At 40.2% G+C, this 20,365-nt stretch overlaps 1 protein-coding gene across 5 annotated transcripts in view; it reads right to left on the bottom strand.

Annotated features, from left to right (window-relative positions):
* mysm1 (Myb-like, SWIRM and MPN domains 1) overlaps positions 1 to 20,365 on the bottom strand; it is a 105,460-nt gene that overhangs the window by 57,254 nt on the left and 27,841 nt on the right. For all 5 annotated transcript variants that reach the window (XR_015758159.1, XM_043699289.2, XM_043699291.2 and 2 more), the window contains 3 exons: positions 14,334 to 14,409; positions 7,391 to 7,489; positions 96 to 907 (listed from right to left, as the gene is read on the bottom strand). Coding sequence is in view for 4 of the 5 variants with exons in the window: in XM_043699289.2 (XP_043555224.1) it covers positions 96 to 907; positions 7,391 to 7,489; positions 14,334 to 14,409 (987 nt within the window). In the remaining variant the exon portion in view is untranslated. The remainder of the gene's footprint in view (positions 1 to 95; positions 908 to 7,390; positions 7,490 to 14,333; positions 14,410 to 20,365) is intronic.

The raw sequence follows: 20,365 nt of genomic DNA, 5'->3' as shown, positions 1-20,365 counted from the left end.
GAATCAAAGTAATTCATTGCCTTAAAAACTGAAAACTCTATCAGACATGTTATGAAACTTTTCGTAAATAGTTTTAAAACACTGCCCTTCCTTACCACTGATCCAAGATATAGTTCCGAATTTTCAGAAAGCGTTCTGGTGTTTTTGATGATCGTCCTTCAAAAAACTCAGGGATAGCTTGTTTCTCATCTTCTGTGATCGTGTTTTTGTCCAATATTACTTCTTGCACGGGAGTTTTTAAAATTTCTCCTTCGCTATCACAGGTCTCTTCATCCCCTTCCATTTCACAAACTGATTCAGGCAAACTGTATGCACAGATATCATTATGGATTTTCTCTTTTTCCTCTAATTGGTTAAACTCTAGAAAATCAGGTATTTGCATTACTAATCCTTCATTGGTCTCGACAGAATGTCCACATTTGCTGTAGCCTATAAAGTCTACATTAGCTGTTTTTACTGATCTTTCATTTTCTTGACTATCAATCATGAACTTCAAATTATCAGTTTTATTACTACTTGTGACATCGTGTTTGGACATTTCTTGTTGGTCTGTCATCTGGAAACATTTTTGCAAAACCGCAGTGGAAGTGGGAGTGTCATCTACTCCAGATGCATTGTTACAAGTAGTCACCTCAGGTTCATCCATCTTTGAAGCAAGTTGGGTTTCTCTTCCCTTCTGCTCCTGAAGCCCATTATTCTCACTATCTGTTTCATCCATGACATCCACATCTTCATCATCAGACATATGCTCAATCTTAACAGTATTGACAGTGGGATAAACCTGACCTTTTGCTAATGTAGGACTGTAATGCTCTGATGCTATCTTCAAAGGGCTCGCACCGTTTCCAGACACAAATGTTTTTGCAGACCAGATACTTGTCTCTTCCACAGGGTTTTCATTTCTTGCCTATGAAATTAAAAGAAAAATACAAACTTCATATAAATGTTTCAAAGCCGTAGACTCTTACACGGATATATGCTTCCAACAGATTGCATTATGTATAATCACTTCCTACTACAATTCACATATACAGTTTTCTTAAAACAATGGGAACAAAAGCACAGCAGCAATGGTTTAGTTTACCTTGTATTTTGACTAATTTCAGCTCTTTGACTCGTGAAAATTAAAACCTCTTGGTCTTTGAAAGAAAATTGCAGAAATTGATTTGCTCTAGAATTACCATCTTTGAGACAAGTCCAATCTAATCCATCACCTTGGCAGGTTTGCTGTCAAATATGGTAATTCTAGAGCAAATCACATGCAATTTTCTTTCAAAGAGCAAGAGGTTTTAATTTTCACAAGTCAAAGAGCTGGGATTAGTTAAATACAAGGTAAACTAAACCATTGCCCTAAGAAACTGTATGCAAGCTTCAGGTGTACAGTACCTGATAGTGTTTAGTTTACAAAGTGATTCTAAGATTTTTTCAAATATAACTCTAACATATATTTTTCATTTTCGTTATTTCCAATAACGATCCTGAAAGCCATCAGTGGCATTCCTTCAACTCTACTGGCTGTGCTCAGTCAAGAGATCTTTGGGCCTGCAATCATACCCACTGCTGTCACAATAAGGGTATTTATTACCTGCCTTCACACCTCAATTTCCTATTGTGAAACATTTGAAATCAAGTGTTCAGACTGTCTAAATTGTAGCACGTACCAATGTTGACAGTGTAACATACTGCAGAATCCATAAAAACCGACCGAAATGGACACAATTCCAGAAAAACTTGGTGAATAACACTAATATACAACTTGCATCCAATTTTAAAAATAGTCAAATGAGTAGGTTAAGGAGCAGGCACTTAGCCTACAATGTTTGTTGACTTTGCCAAAACATTCCCCATCTAGGAGTCACACTGATGGGCTTGCTTCCCTGCTGGGCTGAGAACACTCTGGAATAGGCTACATGCTGTAAGAACAGTAAAATAATCTTCTGCACCTTTAATTGGAGTATGTGGGAGTAAGAAGGGGAGAACGTATGGTTACAGTGGTTGTTGTTGATCTTATCATTCTGGGAATGGAGTCATCAGGGTCATTCCCCAATCATGGGCATGTTGTGCAGTGGAGTGGAGTGGGTAAGGTAGAACAGGACAGCCAATGATGTCCACTGGCAAGGAAGGAGTCCTGCGCCACTTAGCCCCAACTGGTACCACAAGAAAACTTAATTTTAATTGAAGGTGTATTTGATTCCCATACCAGGTTTCCCAAGGTTAATATTATGAAGATTTGATTTGATTTATTATTGTCACATGTACTGAGATACAGTGAAAAGTATTGTTTTGTGCACAATCCAGACAAATGATACTTTACTTAATTACATTAGGACAATAGAACATAAAACAATATGGCACAGAACAGGCCCTTTGGCCCTGGATGTTGCACCAACCTGTGAACTAATCTAAGCCCATCCTCCTACACTACCCATCATCATCTAAGGATTGTTTAAATCTCACGAATGTGGCTGAGTTAACTACATTAGCAGGCAGGGCATTACACGCCCTTACCACTGAGCAAAGAAACTGCCTCTGACATCGGTCTTAAATCTGTCACCCCTCAATTTGTAGCTAAGGTCCCTTGCACAAACTAATGTCATCATCCAAGAAAACAAATTTTCACTGTTTGCCCTATCTAATCCTCTGATCATCTTGTATTTCTCTATCAAATCCCCTCTTAGCCGCCTTCTTTCCAATGAGAACAGACACGTCTCTCAGCGTTTCCTCATAAGACCTTCCCTCCAGACCAGGCAACATCGTGATAAATCTCCTCTGCACCTTTTCTAATGCTTCCACATCCTTCCTGTACTGGGGCGACCAGACTTGTACACAATACTCCAAGTGTGGCCGCACTAGCTTTTTGTATAGTTTCATGACATTAAGGCTCTGTAACTCAATCCCTCTACCAATAAAACCTAACACACCGTATGCCTTTTTAACAGCACTATCAACCTAGATGGCAACTTTGAGGGATCCATGAACGTGGACTCCAAGATCCCTCTGCACATCCACACTACCAGAATCTTTCCAGGACCCAGTATTCTGCCTTTTTGTTATTCTTCCCAAAGTGAATCACCTCACATTTATCTGCATTGTACTCCATTTGTCACCTTTCAGCCCAATTCTGCAGTTCATCTAAGTCCCCCTGCAACATTCTTCCACACTGTCCACCACTCTACCGACTTTAGTGTCATCTGCAAACTTACTAACCCATCCACCTATGCTTGTGTCCAAGTCATTTAGAAAAATGACAAATAGCAGTAGTCCCAAAACAGATCCTTGTGGGACACCACAAGTAACCAGACTCCAGGCTGAATATCTTCCATCAACCACCACTCACTGCTTTCTTCCAGAAAGCCAGTTTCTAATCCCCCCAAACTGCTAAATCACCCTCAATCCCATGCCTCTGCATTTTCTCCAACAGCCTACCATGTGGAATCTTATCAAAGGTTTTACTGAAGCCAAGTGCAACACGTCAACTGCCCTACCCTCATCTACATGCTTGGTCAACTTCTCAAAAAACTCAATGAGGTGTGTGAGGCATGACCTGCCCTTGATGAAACCATGTTGACTATCTGCAATCAAATTGTTACTTGCTAGATGATTATAAGTCCTATCTTACAACATGCATAAGGCTCATTGGTCTACAATTACCGGGCGATCTCTTCTTGAACAAAGACACAACATTTGTAATCTTCCAGTCCTCTGGTACTAAACCTGTAGACAATAGCGACTCACAGATCAAAGCCAAAGGCTCTAACACCTCCTCCCTAGCTTCCCAGAGAATCCTTGGATAAATTCCATCTGGCCCAGGGGATTTGCCTACGTTCACTCCTTCTGGAATTGCTAACAACCCTTCCTTACTAACCTCAATGCTTTCTTGTCTAATATCTCATATCTCATTCTTCTCCTCTACAATACTCTCCTTTTCCTGAGTGAAAACAGATGAGAAATATTCGTTTAGCACCTCTCTGATCTCCAAAGGGTCCACACACAACTTCCCACCCTATTCCTACCCTAGCCATCCTTTTATTCCTTACATAACCATAGAAAGCTTTAGGATTCTCCTTTATTTGCTAAAGACTGCTCGTGTCCTCTCTTTGCTCTTCTTCGCTCTATCTTTAAATCCTTCCGAGCTAACCTGTAACTCTCCATCGCCTCATCTGAACCATCCCGTTTCATCGTCAAATAAGCCTGCTTCTTCTGCTTAACAAGAGATGCGATTTCTGTAGTACACCATGGTTCCCTTACCTTATCACTTCCTCCCTGCCTGACAGGGACATACAATTACTCACAATATCTGTTCCGTAAGCTCCACATTTCAATTGCCACCATCCCCTGCATTTTGCTACCACATTCTATGCATCCTTAGTCTTGCCTAATCGCATTATAATTGCCCTTCCCCCATCGATATCTCTTGCCCTGTAGCACATACCTATCCCTTTCCATCGCTAAACTAAACATAACCGAAATATGGTCACTCACTCTGAAGTGCTCACCTACCATAAATCAAACACCTGGCCTGGTTCATTACCAAGCACCAGATCTAGTGTCGCCTCCCTCCTCTCATTAGCTCTTCGACATACTGTGTCAGGAAACCCTCCTGCACACATTGGACAAAATGTGACATACTAGAGTTATAGCATTTCCAGTCAATGTTGGGGAAGTTAAAGTCCCCCATAATGACCATCCTGTTCCTTTCACTCCTACCCAGAATCATTTTGCCAATCCTCTCCTCCACATCCCTGGAACTTTGCGGAGGCCTATAAAAGCTCCAAGCAGTGTGACCTCTCCTCTTCTGTTAATAACCTCAGCCCATACCACCTCTATAGACGAGTCCTTGTCAAAAGTTCTTTCAGCCACCGTTATAATGTCCTTGACTAACAAAGCCACACCTCCCCCTCTTTCACTACCTTCCCTGATCTTAATGGAAGATCTAAACCCTGGAACCTGCAACATCTATTCCTCACCCTGCTCTATCCATATCTCCGAAACGGCCACAACATCGAAGTCCCAGGTAACTATCCATGCTGCAAGCTCACATACCTTATTTTGGATACTTCTGGCATTGAAGTAGACACACTTCAAACCAGCTTGCTGTTTGCTCCTGTGACCAGGAAATCCTGTCCATGCCCTCCCTACTCACATCCTCCTGTGCACTGGAACTACACCTCAGGTTCCCATCCCCCTGCTGAGCTAGTTTAAACCCACCCAAATAGCACCAGCAAATTTCCTACCCAGGATATTAGTACCCCTCTGTTCAAGTGAAGACCGTCCTGTTAGTGGAAGTCCCACTTTACCCTGAATGAGCCCCAATTATCCATATATCTGAAACTCTCCCTCCTGTACCATTCCTGCAGCCACGTGTTCAGCTGATATCTCTCCCTATTCCTTGCCTTGTGATCATGTGGCACGGGTAGCAAACCAGAAATAACAACTCTTTGTTCTAGCTCTCAGCTTCCACCCTAGCTCCCTGAAATCATGCCTTACATCCCTATCCCTCTTTCTACCTATGTCTTTGCTACCTACATGGACCACGACTTGGGGCTGGTCACCCTCTCCCTTCAAGATCCCAAAGACACAATCCGAGACATAACAGACCCTGGAACCTGGGAGACAACACACCAACCATGAGTCTCATTCGTATAGAATGCAGAATATAGTGTTATAGCTACAGAAAAGGTGCAGAGAAAGATTACCTCTAACATGAGAAGTTCATTCAAAAGTCTGAGAACAGCAGGGAAGAAGCTGTTTTTGAATCTACTGGTATTCATTTTCAAACTTTTGTCTGATGGAAAAAGGTGCAAGAGAGTACAACTTGGGGTGGGAAGGATCTTTGATTATGTAGGAGGAGAAAGTGAGGACTGCAGATGCTGGAGATCAGAGCTGAAAATGTGTTGCTGGAAAAGCGCAGCAGGTCAGGCAGCATCCAAGGAGCAGGAGAATCGACGTTTCGAGCATGAGCCCTTCTTCAGGAATCGTCTTTGATTATGCAGGCTGATTCCCCATGGTAGCGGAAAATATAGATGGAGTCACGAGAAGGAAGGCTGGTTTTCGTGATTGACTGGGCTGTGTTCACATCTCTTTGTAATTTTTTGCAGCTGTTACCCAATTTACATTTCATCCAACCCCAATTCAGATGTGTTGGGGAGTAAAAATTCTCCAACATACTTAGCTTATACATTTAACATTTTTAACTGTATATCTTTTAGGAAATAATAAGTGATATGCAACTAAGTGAGCCCCATATGAAAACATCACAAATGTATTACAAATTGTTGAAACAGTATTTTTGAGTAAGGATGACACGATGCTGATTAAAAAAAAAATCATATCACAGTTAAGTTTTTTTGTGAAACATAGGTTACATGTATATAAAAACATTTGAATGATGCAATATGAATTAAAATAAGCAACATAGGACAGTCGAAATTTAGTACAAAACTGAATTGTCACCTGACTTGAATTGATTCACTTTGAATTAATAAATGCCAATGTTTAGATGTATCAATACTTTTTCAGCAAATATGAGGTTTAACAAGTTTAAAATAATGGGTTAAAGCCACGTGACAACTCCACAAACACCAACTTAAGATGTAAATTATTATTTGACACTCTCAAGCTGGTTACATAAATATGTTCCTGATATACTGAATCGACTACATTCACTTAGCTAGTAAGTGAATCTCTTAGTATGGCACTAAGTCACACAGACTAATAGTTACAGGTGCTAGCGCAATTCATGCCCAGTCATTTGCTGTCAGCTATGACATCAGTTGGTGTTGCTACATCTACCAGTACTGGATCCAGGCAAGGACAAAAAGCAATCGATTAGGGTTTACACCAATGTTCCCTTTAAAAGTTACTTGTTCTGCATAGCACATCTTTTTCCAATGCTCATATCTTTGAAATTTTGTTGTGGCCATGCATGCACATTATTGCTTAAAGAACAAATCTTATCTATTATCTTTCAGAATCCTTAGTGAACACACATTCATTTTAGGTTAAGAGGACATTGGCTCTGGTAATCTAATGATCAATAGTGATTAGGTGGAACGTAAAAAAATTGGGGTCATCAAATTAAGTGTCAACCCCCCATCTATAGTCAACACATACAGAATACCTAATAAAAGCAAATTACTGTAGATGCTGGAATCTGAAACCAAAAGAGAAAATGAGAAAATGTGGAAAATCTCAGCAGATTTGCCAGCATCTGTAAGGAGAGAAAAGAGCTGACGCTTCGAGTCTAACTGATCCTTGTCAAAGAGAATACCTGTACATTAAAAGGTGCCTGAGAGATACTGTATCCATGCAATAGTGCCCCAAAAAAACTTGATACAATTAGAATAGGACCTTAAAACAGAAAGGCAAAGTTATCTTTGCCCAAGTTTACCTTTGTCTTGAAATACTGTCTGGCATAACTTTTCACTTGCAGCACAGTTCGTGATTCAATTAGCTTTGCAATTTTTGTCCATCTTCGACCAAATTGGGCCTGAAAGTAAACAAAGTTGATTTTATAGCTCATGCTTATTAAACCATTCAAAGAAAATCCAACATAAATTGCAGTATAGAGCTTAAGCTATGACTACAGTTTCTATTAGAATAAATAAGGAAGGATAGGATGACACAATAGGTTAGCATATTGCATTTTGCTCTGGAATGTCAAATCCAGGCAAGACATGTGATATAAATGTCACCCCTTTGTGTCAACTGTGTAAAGGTATTATTCCAGACAGACAGAATAGAGATCCTCAATGCACAGATGCCTACAATTCAATATGAGCACAAACTTGACAACCTAATTTGCTGTCAGTCATGTCACATTACATAAAGACAGTTATATGAGAAATGGAAGAAACAAAAAAAGAACAAAACACAGGTACCACAAGAAAATAGCATACTCCTGAGGGTGGGCACATTGTAATAACTTGGAAAATGCTTCCGTTGATGCTGCTATGTTGTGCCATTGACAATCTAAAAGATTTGGACAGTTAGGGGTTGTAGCCTGAATGAACATAGGCTGGTTCTCACTCAAAACTGAGATGATTTGTATCTTCTAACATAGTTCCAGGCATTTTCTGCTTCATATCCCTGATTCCTGGAAGTTGAATTGATAGTCATATGAGTGTGAATTGACATATAAAAAAACTCTTAAAATTCATATGAAAGCTAAAATATACCTCAACTTTCACACTCTCATTTCAGCATAATTCAGACATTTTCAAGATACAGAAAGTATCTACATACAAAGTACAGAGCTCCTGTGTAATACAAGACTAACTATCTCAACCAAAAAGCAATGATTTTAAAGGAGGTATCTATATTTATCTTTTAGGAGTCATTAAAGAAATTCACCAAAGCCTCTAAAATTAACAAGAGAAATTTGTTATAAAAATGAAATAAAAGTTTGGCATGCAGTTATTAATTCAAAAATGGACACTACATTAATGAGATAGATTCACATACACTGTTTTCCTGCAGTTACCATTAAAAAGCAATTTAAAATAGTGCCAAGCTATACATGAGACTGAAATAAATAACTGTCTTGACTACTCGATAAATCTGTTAATATTAGCAATGACTTCTCCAATACACTTAATGAATAACTTTATCAAACTACATTTACACATTGAAGTCAGATTTAATAGAATTGCTGGACATCATGCTGCCATGATTTTACCATTGTACACCTACCAGCCCTTCAGGAAAAAATCTTTCTGGACCATTTTATTGGTTATTAAAATCATAACTAGGACTGAAGATGAAATATAATTTGGAGTAAAATCTTATTATGACAAGTGCTTACCAAAATTTCAGACAAAAAATATTTTGAAACCCACACAGTCACAGCATTTTGCCTTTTAATAAAAAATGATTAAAGTAATAAATGTACTGAAAGATTCAGATCTCCAGTTGATTCATGAACCTAATCTGGAACTGATAAAGTGAATATTACTCAAATATACTGACTACACTGATTATCCAATATACTTTGCAGTCCTTGTGTTGTATTTATTAAACTGTAAAAAGAATGGTTGAAAATTTTTGATGATAACACAAAACTGACAATTAAATGTTTTCTGACATAATGGAGAAATGCACATGATAGTGTTAAAATAGAAGCAGCAGCAATGTCAGTGCCTCAGGCAGTTTCACATGTAATGAGTTTATATCAGAAGGTCTACTGAGTGAAAAGGTTTTAATTTTGAAAACTAAATTAAAATTATATGCACATTTCTTTCTTCCATCAGAGACTACATAAAGCAGATAATTTGAATCAAACAATGTTACATTAATGTACTAATATTCTGTGCTGTCACCAGGTCACCAAGAGCCCACTAATACCAAAATGTTTGTGCCTAAGCAACAATGGCCATAAAGGTAATGTTAATTCGGGAAATTTGCAATAGCCAGTGATTTTAATAGATGGCAGGCATGTTATAATTAACATCCTATAGCTTACTTCAAGAACAGCTGCAGAACAATTTAAAGTCAAAAATTAATGTCACTATCATGAGCTTGCAGCATGGATAGGTACCTGGGACTTTGATGTTGTGGCCATTTCGGAGACATGGATAGAGCAGGGTGAGGAATGGATGTTGCAGGTTCCAGGGTTTAGATCTTTCATTAAAAACAAGCAAGGCGGTAAAAGAGGCATGGCCTTGTTAGTCAAAGATAGTATAACGGTGGCTGAGAATTTTTGATGACGACTCATCTACTGAGGTAGTGTGGGCTGAGGTTAGAAACAGGAGAGGAGAGGTCACACTGCTTGGGAGTTTTTTTTATAGGCCACCACAGAGTGACGGGGAGGTGGAAGAGAGGATTAGCAAAATTATTCTGAGTAAGAGTGAAAGGAACAGGGTGGTCATTATAGGGGACTTTAACTTCCCCAACATTGACTGGAAATGCTACAACTCTAGTACATCAGATGGATCAGTTTTTGTCCAATATGTACAGGAGGGTTTCCAGACACAGTATGTCGAAGGGCCGACAAGAGGGGTAATGAACCAGGCCAGGTGTTTGATTTAGTTGTAGGTGAGCACTTTGGAGAGAGTGACCATAATTCAGTTACGTTTAGTTTAGCGATGGAAAGGGACAGGTACATGCCACAGGTCAAGGGCAATTATAATGCGACTAAACAAGAATTAGGATGCATAGAATGGGATAGCAAAATGCAGGGGCTGCAGACTATTGAAATGTGGAGCTGGTTTAAGGAACAGATACTGCGTGTCCTTGATAGGTATGACCTGTCAGGCAGGGAGGAAGTGATAAGGTAAGGAAACCGAGAAATTGCATCTCTTGTAAAGAAGAAGGCTTATGTGTTGATGAGGCAAGATGGTACAGATTAGGCGATGGAGAGTTACAGATCAACCAGAAAGGATTTAAAGAGAGAGTTAAGAAGAGTAAAGAGAGGACATGAGCAGTCTTTAGCAAATAGAATAAAGGAGGACCCTAAAGTTTTCTATAGGTATGTGAGGAATAAAAGGACGATTAGGGTAGGAATTCCGCAGAGATCGTTCCCTCCGGGACAACCTAGTCCACTCCTCCTTCACCCCTAACACCTCTCCCATCACACATGGCACCTTCCCATGCAATCGCAGAAGGTGCAACACCTGCTCCTTTACCTCTTCCATGCCCACCATCCAAGACCCCAAACAATCATTTCAGATTAAGCAACGTTTCACTTGTACCTCTTTCAATTTGGTCTACTGCATTCGTTGCCCCCAATGTCGGAGAGACAAAATGCGGACTGGGTGATCGCTTTGCTGAGTGCCTTCGGTCAGTACGCACCTTCCCGTGGCTTGCCACTTCAACACACAATCCTGCTCCCATGCCCACATGTCTATCCTTGGCCTGCTGCAATGTTCCAGTGAAGCTCAATGCAAACTGGAGGAACAGCATCTCATCTTCCGACTCGGCACGTTACAGCCTGCCGGTCTCAACACTGAATTCAACAACTTCAGATGATTATCCCATCTTGACCCCTCTGTTTTCATTCTGCTCTGTAATTTTATTTCATTTATTTTATTTTTAAATTTTTTTTTCACTGTTCTGTACCTCTTATTTCTTGATTGTCTCTCTTTCTCTTGCTCCCCACTCTCTCATCACCTTTTTCCTCTCCTCTTCCCCGTTTGCTACTCTTCTCCCCTGTTTTCCATTTTGCCTCTGCTTCACCCATTCCCCCCCCCATCCCTCACATATTTTGTCACATAGTATTGGCTTCAGCCCTGGTCATTCACAGCTCCTAATCTCCCTATAATCTCTCTATGCACTATTATCACCTCTTTATTGCTACCTTTGCTTCTGGAGCCATGACTCACTTTCTCTCAGTCTAGTATAAATACCTCCCTATTTCTCCTTTTTTTAGCTTTGACAAAGGGTCAGTTGGACTCAAAACGTCAGCTCTTTTCTCTCCTTACAGATGCTGCCAGACTTGCTGAGAATTTCTAGCATTTTCTCTTTTTTGGTTTCAGATTCCAGCATCCACAGTAATTTGCTTTTATTTAGGGTAGGAATAGGGCCAGTCAAAGACAGAAGTGGGGAGTTGAGTGTGGACCCCGTAGAGATCGGAGAGGTGCTAAGTGAACATTTCTCATCGATGTTCACTCAGGAAAAGGAGAATATTGTGGAGGAAAAGAATGAGGTACGAGATATTAGACTAGAAAGGATCGAGGTTAGTTATGAACAGGTGTTATCAATTCTAGAAGGAGTGAAAGTAGACAAGTCCCCTGGGTTGGATAGGATTTATCCGAGGTTTCTCTGGGAAGCTAGGGAGGAGATAGCAGAGCCGTTGGCTTTGATATTTGAGTCATCATTGTCTACAGGTTTAGTACCTGAGGACTGGAGGATTGCAAATGTTGTACCATTGTTCAAGAAGGGCATCAGAGATGACCCAGGTAATTATAGACCAGTCAGCCTTACTTCTGTTGTAGGAAAGGTTTTGGAAAGGATTATAAGAGATAAGATTTATAATCATCTAGCAAGCAACAATTTGATTTCAGATAGTCAACATGGTTTTGTCAAGGGCAGGTCGTGTCTCACAAACCTCATTGAGTTTTTTGAGAAGGTAACCAAGCATGTAGATGAGGGTAGGGCAGTTGACGTCGTATACATGGACTTCAGTAAAGCCTTTGATAAGATTCCATGTGGTAGGCTGATGGAGAAAATGCAGAGGCATGGAATTGAGGGATAATCCAAATTTAGCAGTTTAGATTAGAAACTGGCTTTCTGGAAGAAGGCAGCGAGTGGTGATTGATGGAAAATATTCAGTCTGGAGTCCAGTTACTAGTGGTGTGCCACAAAGATCTGTTTTGGGACCACTGCTGTTTGTCATTTTTATAAATGACTTAGACGCAGGCATAGGTGGATGGATTGGTAAATTTGCAGGTGACACTAAAGTCGGTGGAGTAGTGAACAGTTTAGAAGAATGTTACAGGGGGACTTGAATAAACTGCAAAATTAGGCTAAGAGGTGGCAAATGGAGTTCAATGTCGATAAATGTGAGGTGATGCACTTTGGGAAGAATAACAGGAAGGCAGAATACTGGGTCAATGGAAAGATTCTTAGTAGTGTGGATGTGCAGAATGATCTTGGAGTCCATATGCATAAATCCCTGAAAGTTGCTACTCAGGCGGATAGTGCTGTGAAGAAGGTATACAGTGTGTTAGGTTTCATTGGTAGAGGGATTGAGTTCTGGAACCGCAATATCATGCTGCAACTATACAAAACATTGGTGCGGCCGCACTTGGAATATTGTGTATAGTTCTGGTCCTTATTACAGGAAGGATGTGGAAGCATAGGAAAAGGTGCAGAGGAGATTTACCAGGATGTTGCCTGGTCTGGAGGGAAGGTCTTAAGAGGAAAGGCTGAGAAACTTGTGTCTGTTCTCATTGGAAAGAAGGCAGCTAAGGGGGGGATTTGATAGAGACATACAAGATGATCAGAGGATCAGACAGTGAAATACTTTTTCCTAGGATGATGATGTCAGCTTGTACGAGAGGGCATAACTACAAATTGAGGGATGATAGATTTAAGACAGATGTCAGAGGCAGGTTCTTTACGCAGAGAGTGGTAAGGGCATGAAATGCCCTACCTGCTAATGTAGTCAACTCACCCACATTAGGGAGATTTAAACAATCCTTAGATAAGCACATGGATGATTTTGGGATAGTGTAGGGGGATGAGCTGAGAATAGTTCACAGGTCGGCACAACATCAAGGGCCGAAGAGCCTGTTTTGCGCTGTATTGTTCTATGCTCTATGCTCTAAATAAGTTTGATGTATCAATGGGTTGGTTCAGTTTGGCCAATTTTATGGAGTAGTAACCAGAAGAATCTAGCCCTTTCACTGGGTTCTCTGGATTACTGTTAAGTTTTCAAACAAATGTTTTGTTTACCTAAAATAATTGAAACAATGGTAAGACCAAACAAATATTGAAAATTAACATGAATAAATATAAATAAAATTCCAATCTGTATTCTTGCATCATGTCTACTAGTTAGTTCTGCTGTCTCTAGCCTTGACAATATGAAAGAACAAACCATTCGCATTATTCACTGGGATTTCATCGTTTGATTTGGTTCTGTTGGAGTGCAAAGAATGGGTTAAATTACAATTTTCCCCAACAACAGTGCCTTAACAGCTTTTAAAGATAACTCTCTGATTATTTTCCCACCCAAGGAATACTTGTGATCTCCAACTTGAGAACTGTTTTATGTTGTGAATTTACAGTCAGTCTGAAATAGCTTGAGGATCTTTGCAGTAATTTAAGGGATGGTGGAGAGAATGCATTCAATCCCAAGGAGATGATGCTGGCCTGCTTTTGTATATGCTTTCAAAATAAAAATTATTGACCTAATTTTTGCATCAATGACAATATAACAAAGTAATCATAATATACCCTTTATTAACTCCTACAATTTATTTGCAACACTAGCTAAGATTAGATGTTACATGCGGCATGTATGAAATGAAGAACAACTTATGTAAAAGTTGGGCCACAAAACATACCATCCTACAATTAATTGAAAAGTGAATGTTATCTTGCCAATTTTCTCCAGTGTCTTTAGAACACATATTCGCTGGCATGGCTTCACTGGTGCTGGCAGCTCTCCAACCTATGCCAATATCTAAGGAGATGCTGGACTGAGTGTGAGGATATTACACCATAAAGAGAATTATAACCAAACCAAATTAAATCCTCATCCTTGTTCCTCACACATGCAATTGTTGCCCAGGAATTTACTGGATCGTAATCATAAGAACTCTGGGTGAATTGTTTAGCTCTTCATTCTATGTAAATCACCGCTTTACTTAATTGTTCCTTCAGTCTCTTACCAGCCCTTGCTCAAAAAGTTCTTTCTCCTTTGCTGTCCAGCGTGCTGGCCAAGAACTGCTTGTTGTTCCTGGAGTCCTAAGGTAGAAATTGAAGCTATGATGTGAACTAAATTCAGTTTTATGCAGTTTAAAAAACAAGTTATTTTTAGTACTACATGAAGCAATTACACCATTTTTTTGAGGCATGGCAAAACAAGTTTTTAAAACTGTACTTACTACAGTTCTTGAGAACCTTGCAAATAGCAAATACTGTTCTTAGTACAGAAATATATAGATCATATGTGAACCTTCTTTCATGTTGACAAATAATGCCAAATGAATAATTATATTTCCAATCTCCATCCAACCTCTCAAACTCTCATCTGCTTTCCAATTCTGATTAAATATATATGCTTTTAATTCAGCTTTGAAATACTGTGCTTTTATGCTGTGAATTACTCTCTTTGGTTAACAACTGTTATACTATCACCAAAGTGTTCAAACAAGCATTAATTGTGGCGTATTTCAAACTTAGGTCATAAGTATAATAATAAAGCCATTTAACGAATTCAGAACCATAAAGTTATACTAACTATATACTGGTACAGCTTTATTAAGTATGAAACTAAGATGATAAAAGTACTTTTAAAATAGAGCACATTCATATACCCTTCTGGGTAACTTGATTTCTCATTGCCACATTTTTATACTGTCATTATTCAGCCTATAATTTCCTATGTTCGCACGAAATGTAGAACCATCTATGCAAGCCTACCACAATAAAATTACATAGCATGATGGTGATCAGGAAAATTTGCACATTTTCCAAAAACCACCATTAATATTTTGAGTGATTTTTCTGTTCAGACAAGTTAATGTTTGACTTAATTTTCAACTTTAGGATGCACCTTGACGCTTTTTTTTAAAAACAATTGCATTTCAGGGTTTCCTCTTCTGTGTTTTTGTATAAAAATAGTGTCTCCTTGTTAGTGTCCAGTTCTGTGCCTTCTCCAGCTGCCTAGGCTTCCACTGAAGGAGAAGGAAGTCAGGACTGCAGATGCTGGAGATCAGAGTCAAAAAGTGTGATGCTGGAAAAGCACAGCCAGTCAGGCAGCAGCTGAGGAGCAGGAGAGTCAACATTTTGAGTATAGGCTCTTCATCAGGAATGTCAGAACTTATGCTCGAAATGTCGACTCTACTGCTCCTCGGATGTTGTCTGATCGGCTGTGCTTTTCCAGCTCCACAATTTACTGACTCTGGGTTTCCACTGAATCTGAATTTGCTTCATTTTCCCAGTCTTGTAAATTGAAGGCCTGTTTTCAATTGCTAACCCTGTTTTTAATACTGCTAATTGTTCTGGCCTGTTGTCTCCTTCATTGTCCTCTGTTGCTGCTGCTTTATGCTTATGCTGCACTGCAATGCTACTCTCTTTCCCACCACCAGTCAGTATCTAGGTATTTTAGACCTAATGTTTTTGTCTCTCGGTTAATTGCTCTTGTGTCATCAGTATAATTTTTCACAGCTGTATTTTATGGAGATATGTAAATAACAAACTGACTGCAAAATAAAATACTTTAATGTTGTTCACAAGATCTATGTTATCATAGAGAATTAATTTCATTGTTTATGAGAAAGTAAAATAAATATGCTTTCAAATTATTCTAATTCGCAAATACTGGGGGGAAAAGTGAGAATAATTCCTGCAAATTTAATGAAAATTTTTAAAATTTGTTTCAACCACTTGTAGCAGTAAATCATAAGTTAGAAAGTATTTTACAGTTTAAAACATAAAAGGTTGGGGAAAATTAGCAGGTTTGCAGCATCTGTGGACAGGGAAATAGAAGTAACATTTTAAGTCTGGTATGAGCCATCCTCAAAACTGGTTGGTTATATAGGTTGGTTAGCAAGCTTTGAAGTTTATTGAGAAAACTGCAAAGTATTATTTCTTTAGCTGGTTAGTATAGGCTGAAATACTAACTGCTTTGATAATTCATTGATGTAAAATGCAACCATATTTTCAAGATTCTGAGATGGTAGAAAAAGGGCCTGACTTTCCACAAATAATGCAGGAGCATTGCATTGAAGTTAGTTGTGTCTTGTACATGTTTAATACATTTTCCCGTTAATTTGAATCAAAAACATAAACAATTCAGGTTTAGTCTCCTATCCCCAACTCATAATTCTACAAAAGTCTTCATTATGGAGAACAATTGAGTCCCATTTGATTTAACTGACATTTAATGTTGCCTCTTTTCTATCCATATGTCCACTTTAAATAAAATCACAGAGAGATAAGGCAAATCTTAAAATCAGTGGCATTCAAACTGCAATCTTCAAGTTCCAATCAAAACTGATGCTTGAAATCAAAGCAAATTAACTTAAAATACTGCAAAACAGGAATCAAATTTCATTTCAAATTTATTTAATACTAAATCGACAGTTCTCAAAATTACAATGACAGAAGGTTTATTTTTCTTATTTTCTTGATGCTAATGTGATCTTTTCCTTGACAAGGGAGCTGGGCGGAAGTGAAGTCGGAGCACAGAGCCAGTTGGGAAGGTAAGTGATTGTTATTTAAGAACTTACCTTGATGCCAACCGTCTTTTTGCAGCAGAGAGCGGCGGGAGCTGGGCAGAAGTGAAGTCGGAGTGCAGAGCCAGTTGGGAAGGTAAGTGATTGTTATTTGAGTGGGTGTGTTCTAGACCCCAGTTCCTACAAAGTAGGGCGTCCCTCCCACCCTCCTCCTCTAACCTAACTTTAAAGTCCACAGACTTGCCCCACAAAGAGAGTCCAGGGAAGTTCCTGTTGAGAGAAGAGAGAATCTTTAGCTCAGGAGACTTCGACAAGGAGGTTGAGTGGTGATTACACCACAGTTGAAGAGGGTGAAGACATGACTGCCCAGCTGATTCAATGTGCTACGTGCATGATGTGGGAGGTCAATGACTCTGGTATATCTGGCTCGTATGTCTGTGGGAAGTGTGTGCACGTTCAGCTACTGACAGAGTTGCAGCACTGAAGAAAGAACTCGAGGACCTTAGGCTCATCCGAGAGAACGAGATCCTTCTGGACAGGACATTCAGCGAGATTATTACACCGACCATACCAGAAGACAGCAGAAGAGAGAAGACGATGAGGAAGGCAGAAGGAGACAGGTGCAAGAGACCGCGGGGGAAGTACCTGTCAGAAACAAGTTGAATCTTTTGGAAACAGTAGAGACAGATGACACTGCCAGTCCGCGAGGCAGTCAGGTCTGTCAATCAAAAGTTGGCGTGTAGGCAGAGCCGAGGAGTCAGACATCGCACAGAGCCGTGGTGATAGGGGACTCCATAGTGAGAGGAACTGAACGGGGTTTCTGTGGCAACAGGCGGGATTTGAGGATGGTGTGTTGCCTTCCTGGTGCCAGGATTAAGGACATCGCAGACAGAGTGCAGGAAATCCTCAAGGGCGAAGGTGAAGAGCCAGAGGTGGTGGTACATGTCGGCCCAAATAATGTCGGGAAGAAGAGGAGGAACATACTACAGCAGGACTTCGGAGAACTAGGAAGAAGGCTGAAAAGCAGGATGTCCAGAGTGGTTATCTCCGGTTTGCTTCCAGTTCCTCTGGCTGGAGAGACCAGGAACAGGGAGATAATGGACTTGAACATGTGGCTGGGGAACTGGTGCAGGAAGCAAGGATTTAGATTCTTGGATCACTGGGGTATGTTTTGTGATAAGCATAAATTATACAAAAGAGATGGTTTGCACCTTAATAGGTTGGGGACCAGCATTCTGGCAGGCAGGTTTGCTACTGCAACACAGCTGCGTTTAAACTAAATAGCGGGGGGGAGGGGACAAACTGGAAGTTTAAGAAGGAAATTGAAGGGAAAGTTAGAACAAGGGAAGTCAAGAAAGACAACGGTATCAATGAAGCAGAAAACTCAAAAGGGGATCATGCCGTAAGGTTGAGTGAAATAGGGGTTGATAGGAAGGGTGAGGGCAGAAACAAATTAAAAATACTATATATGAATGCATAAAGTATTAGAAACAAGATGGATGAGGGAGGATCCAAGATGGCGGCAACCCAGCAAGTCTGAGTCTACAGTGCTTCTCCCAAGACTTGGCAAAGTGGGTCACCCACCTCCACCACACTCACCAAATCATTTAAAATAGCTGTTTAATTTAATTAGTTGCTTAGTATTAAATTTAAACAATCTAATCTTCAGTAAAAATGACTAAAGGGAAGGGAGCCTGCAGCTCTCAGCAAGCAGGAATCCCTCCCCCACCCTCTCCAGCTGCAGCAAAGGCGTCCGCAGCCACCCCGGGGGTCTTACCTACGGTGGCAAGCCTCGTGGAAATCATCTCCAAACTGGATGCGAAGATCGGCGCTTTTATTGAAGAATCCCGAAGTCGATGGGACTCACTCTCGGCCGCGCTGCAAAAGTACGACCGAGACATTAAGGAAATTGAGCGCCGAGTCGGAGGGGCGGAGCTAAAGGTCGTCGAAAAAATATTCGTTTGCTGGGCTTTCCCGAACGGGAAGAGGAAGGCCAGCTTACAGCGTTTCTCGAACAATGGCTGCCACAGCTTTTAAATCTGGAGGCTGGATCAGGCCAGGTAAGGGTAGAATGGGCCTACCGGGTCGCAATATGCGGGCCCGGCTCGAAACAGCGTCCCCGCCCGGTCCTGTTTCGGCTGCAGAGCTATAAGGAGAGGCAGATACTCCTAGAAGCCTCTAGAAATCTTAGAAAAGATTCCCAAGCCATGATTTATAAAGGATCCAAGATCATGTTATTCCAGGACTTTTCCCCAGCTCTGGTCCGAAGGAGGAAGGCATTCGATGAGGAGAAGAAGTGTTTAAGGGACTTAAATATTCAGTACTTCTTACGCTACCCAGCGACGCTACACTTTAACCATGAAGGATCCGTGTATAACTTCGGATCGCCGGAAAAGGCTAAAGAATGTTTGGACTCTCTTAGATAAATTTTAAGAGATAATGGATGTTGGCTTGCCTTCTCCCCACTCCGGTTTATATCCCCCCCTTTTCCCTTTTTTTAACCTTACTGTTTAATATTATCTTGGGGGGTGGGGAGAGGGATTTATTTATTTGTTCTATACTTAACGATTTTCTCCACCCCCTTGGGTTTTTTAAAAATTATTCTATATAAGCCGGGGGATCTAGTTAATGTTGGTGGGGGGAGGTGGTTACCTTATTCTATTTTACCTCTGTCTCTAGGACCGGGGTTGTTTTCCCTTGTTATTTTGTATTATTATATTTAATTATTATTTGTTGAGGTTGTAATTTTATAGTTGTATATGTTTATACATGGTATTAACATTACCAAATATATCCAGGTGTTGGTGTGGGTGGGGGTGGGGGTAGGGTGCTCACTGTTATCTCTAGCTTTGTAGTATATTTGAATTCTCCTCATCCTATTGAGGAGCGCCTGGGTCAAGGGTGGGGCAGGGCACTGGTTAGGAGAGGATACGATGGACCTTTGGAAAGGAAGTGACACCCCTTGGGAACAAGGGGGAAAATCTCCATTTAAATACGTTTTTTTTTATTATTTAGAAATAGTTTTTTATTATACTGTTGTGAGTGTATTAGAGAGCCTTTATTTTTGTGAATTTTGTATGCTCTATGCTCGGGATGTTCTGGATAGGGTTTCCCTCCCGAGGGGTCTCGGATTTGCCCGGACGATTATGGTTGATCAGTCGGTTAAGTGGTGCACCTGGAATGTTAGGGGGAGTAATTCGCCAGTCAAAAGGAAGAAATTATTATCAAATCTCAAGAAAGAAAGAGTTGATATAGCTCTCCTACAGGAGACACACCTGTTGGATAAAGAACACTTGAAATTACGACAGGGTGGATTTGATCAGGCCTTTTTTTCTTCTTTTAGCTCAAAAAGTAGGGGAGTTGTTATTCTTATTCGGAAAAATTTCCCTTTCAAAATCCTAAATCAGATAAAAGACGAATCTGGACGATATATTCTGATTAAAGCCCTTATAAATGAAGAGGAATATGGGATTATGTACTGCCCCCGGCACACCCTTTTAAATTTATAACGGAAGCCTTCT

The sequence above is a fragment of the Chiloscyllium plagiosum genome, unplaced genomic scaffold (assembly GCF_037043375.1).
Source record: "Chiloscyllium plagiosum isolate Xiang-an unplaced genomic scaffold, Cpla_swu_hap1 HiC_scaffold_9, whole genome shotgun sequence".
Classification (NCBI taxonomy): domain Eukaryota; kingdom Metazoa; phylum Chordata; class Chondrichthyes; order Orectolobiformes; family Hemiscylliidae; genus Chiloscyllium; species Chiloscyllium plagiosum.
This window is presented reverse-complemented; position numbering and strand designations above follow the sequence as displayed.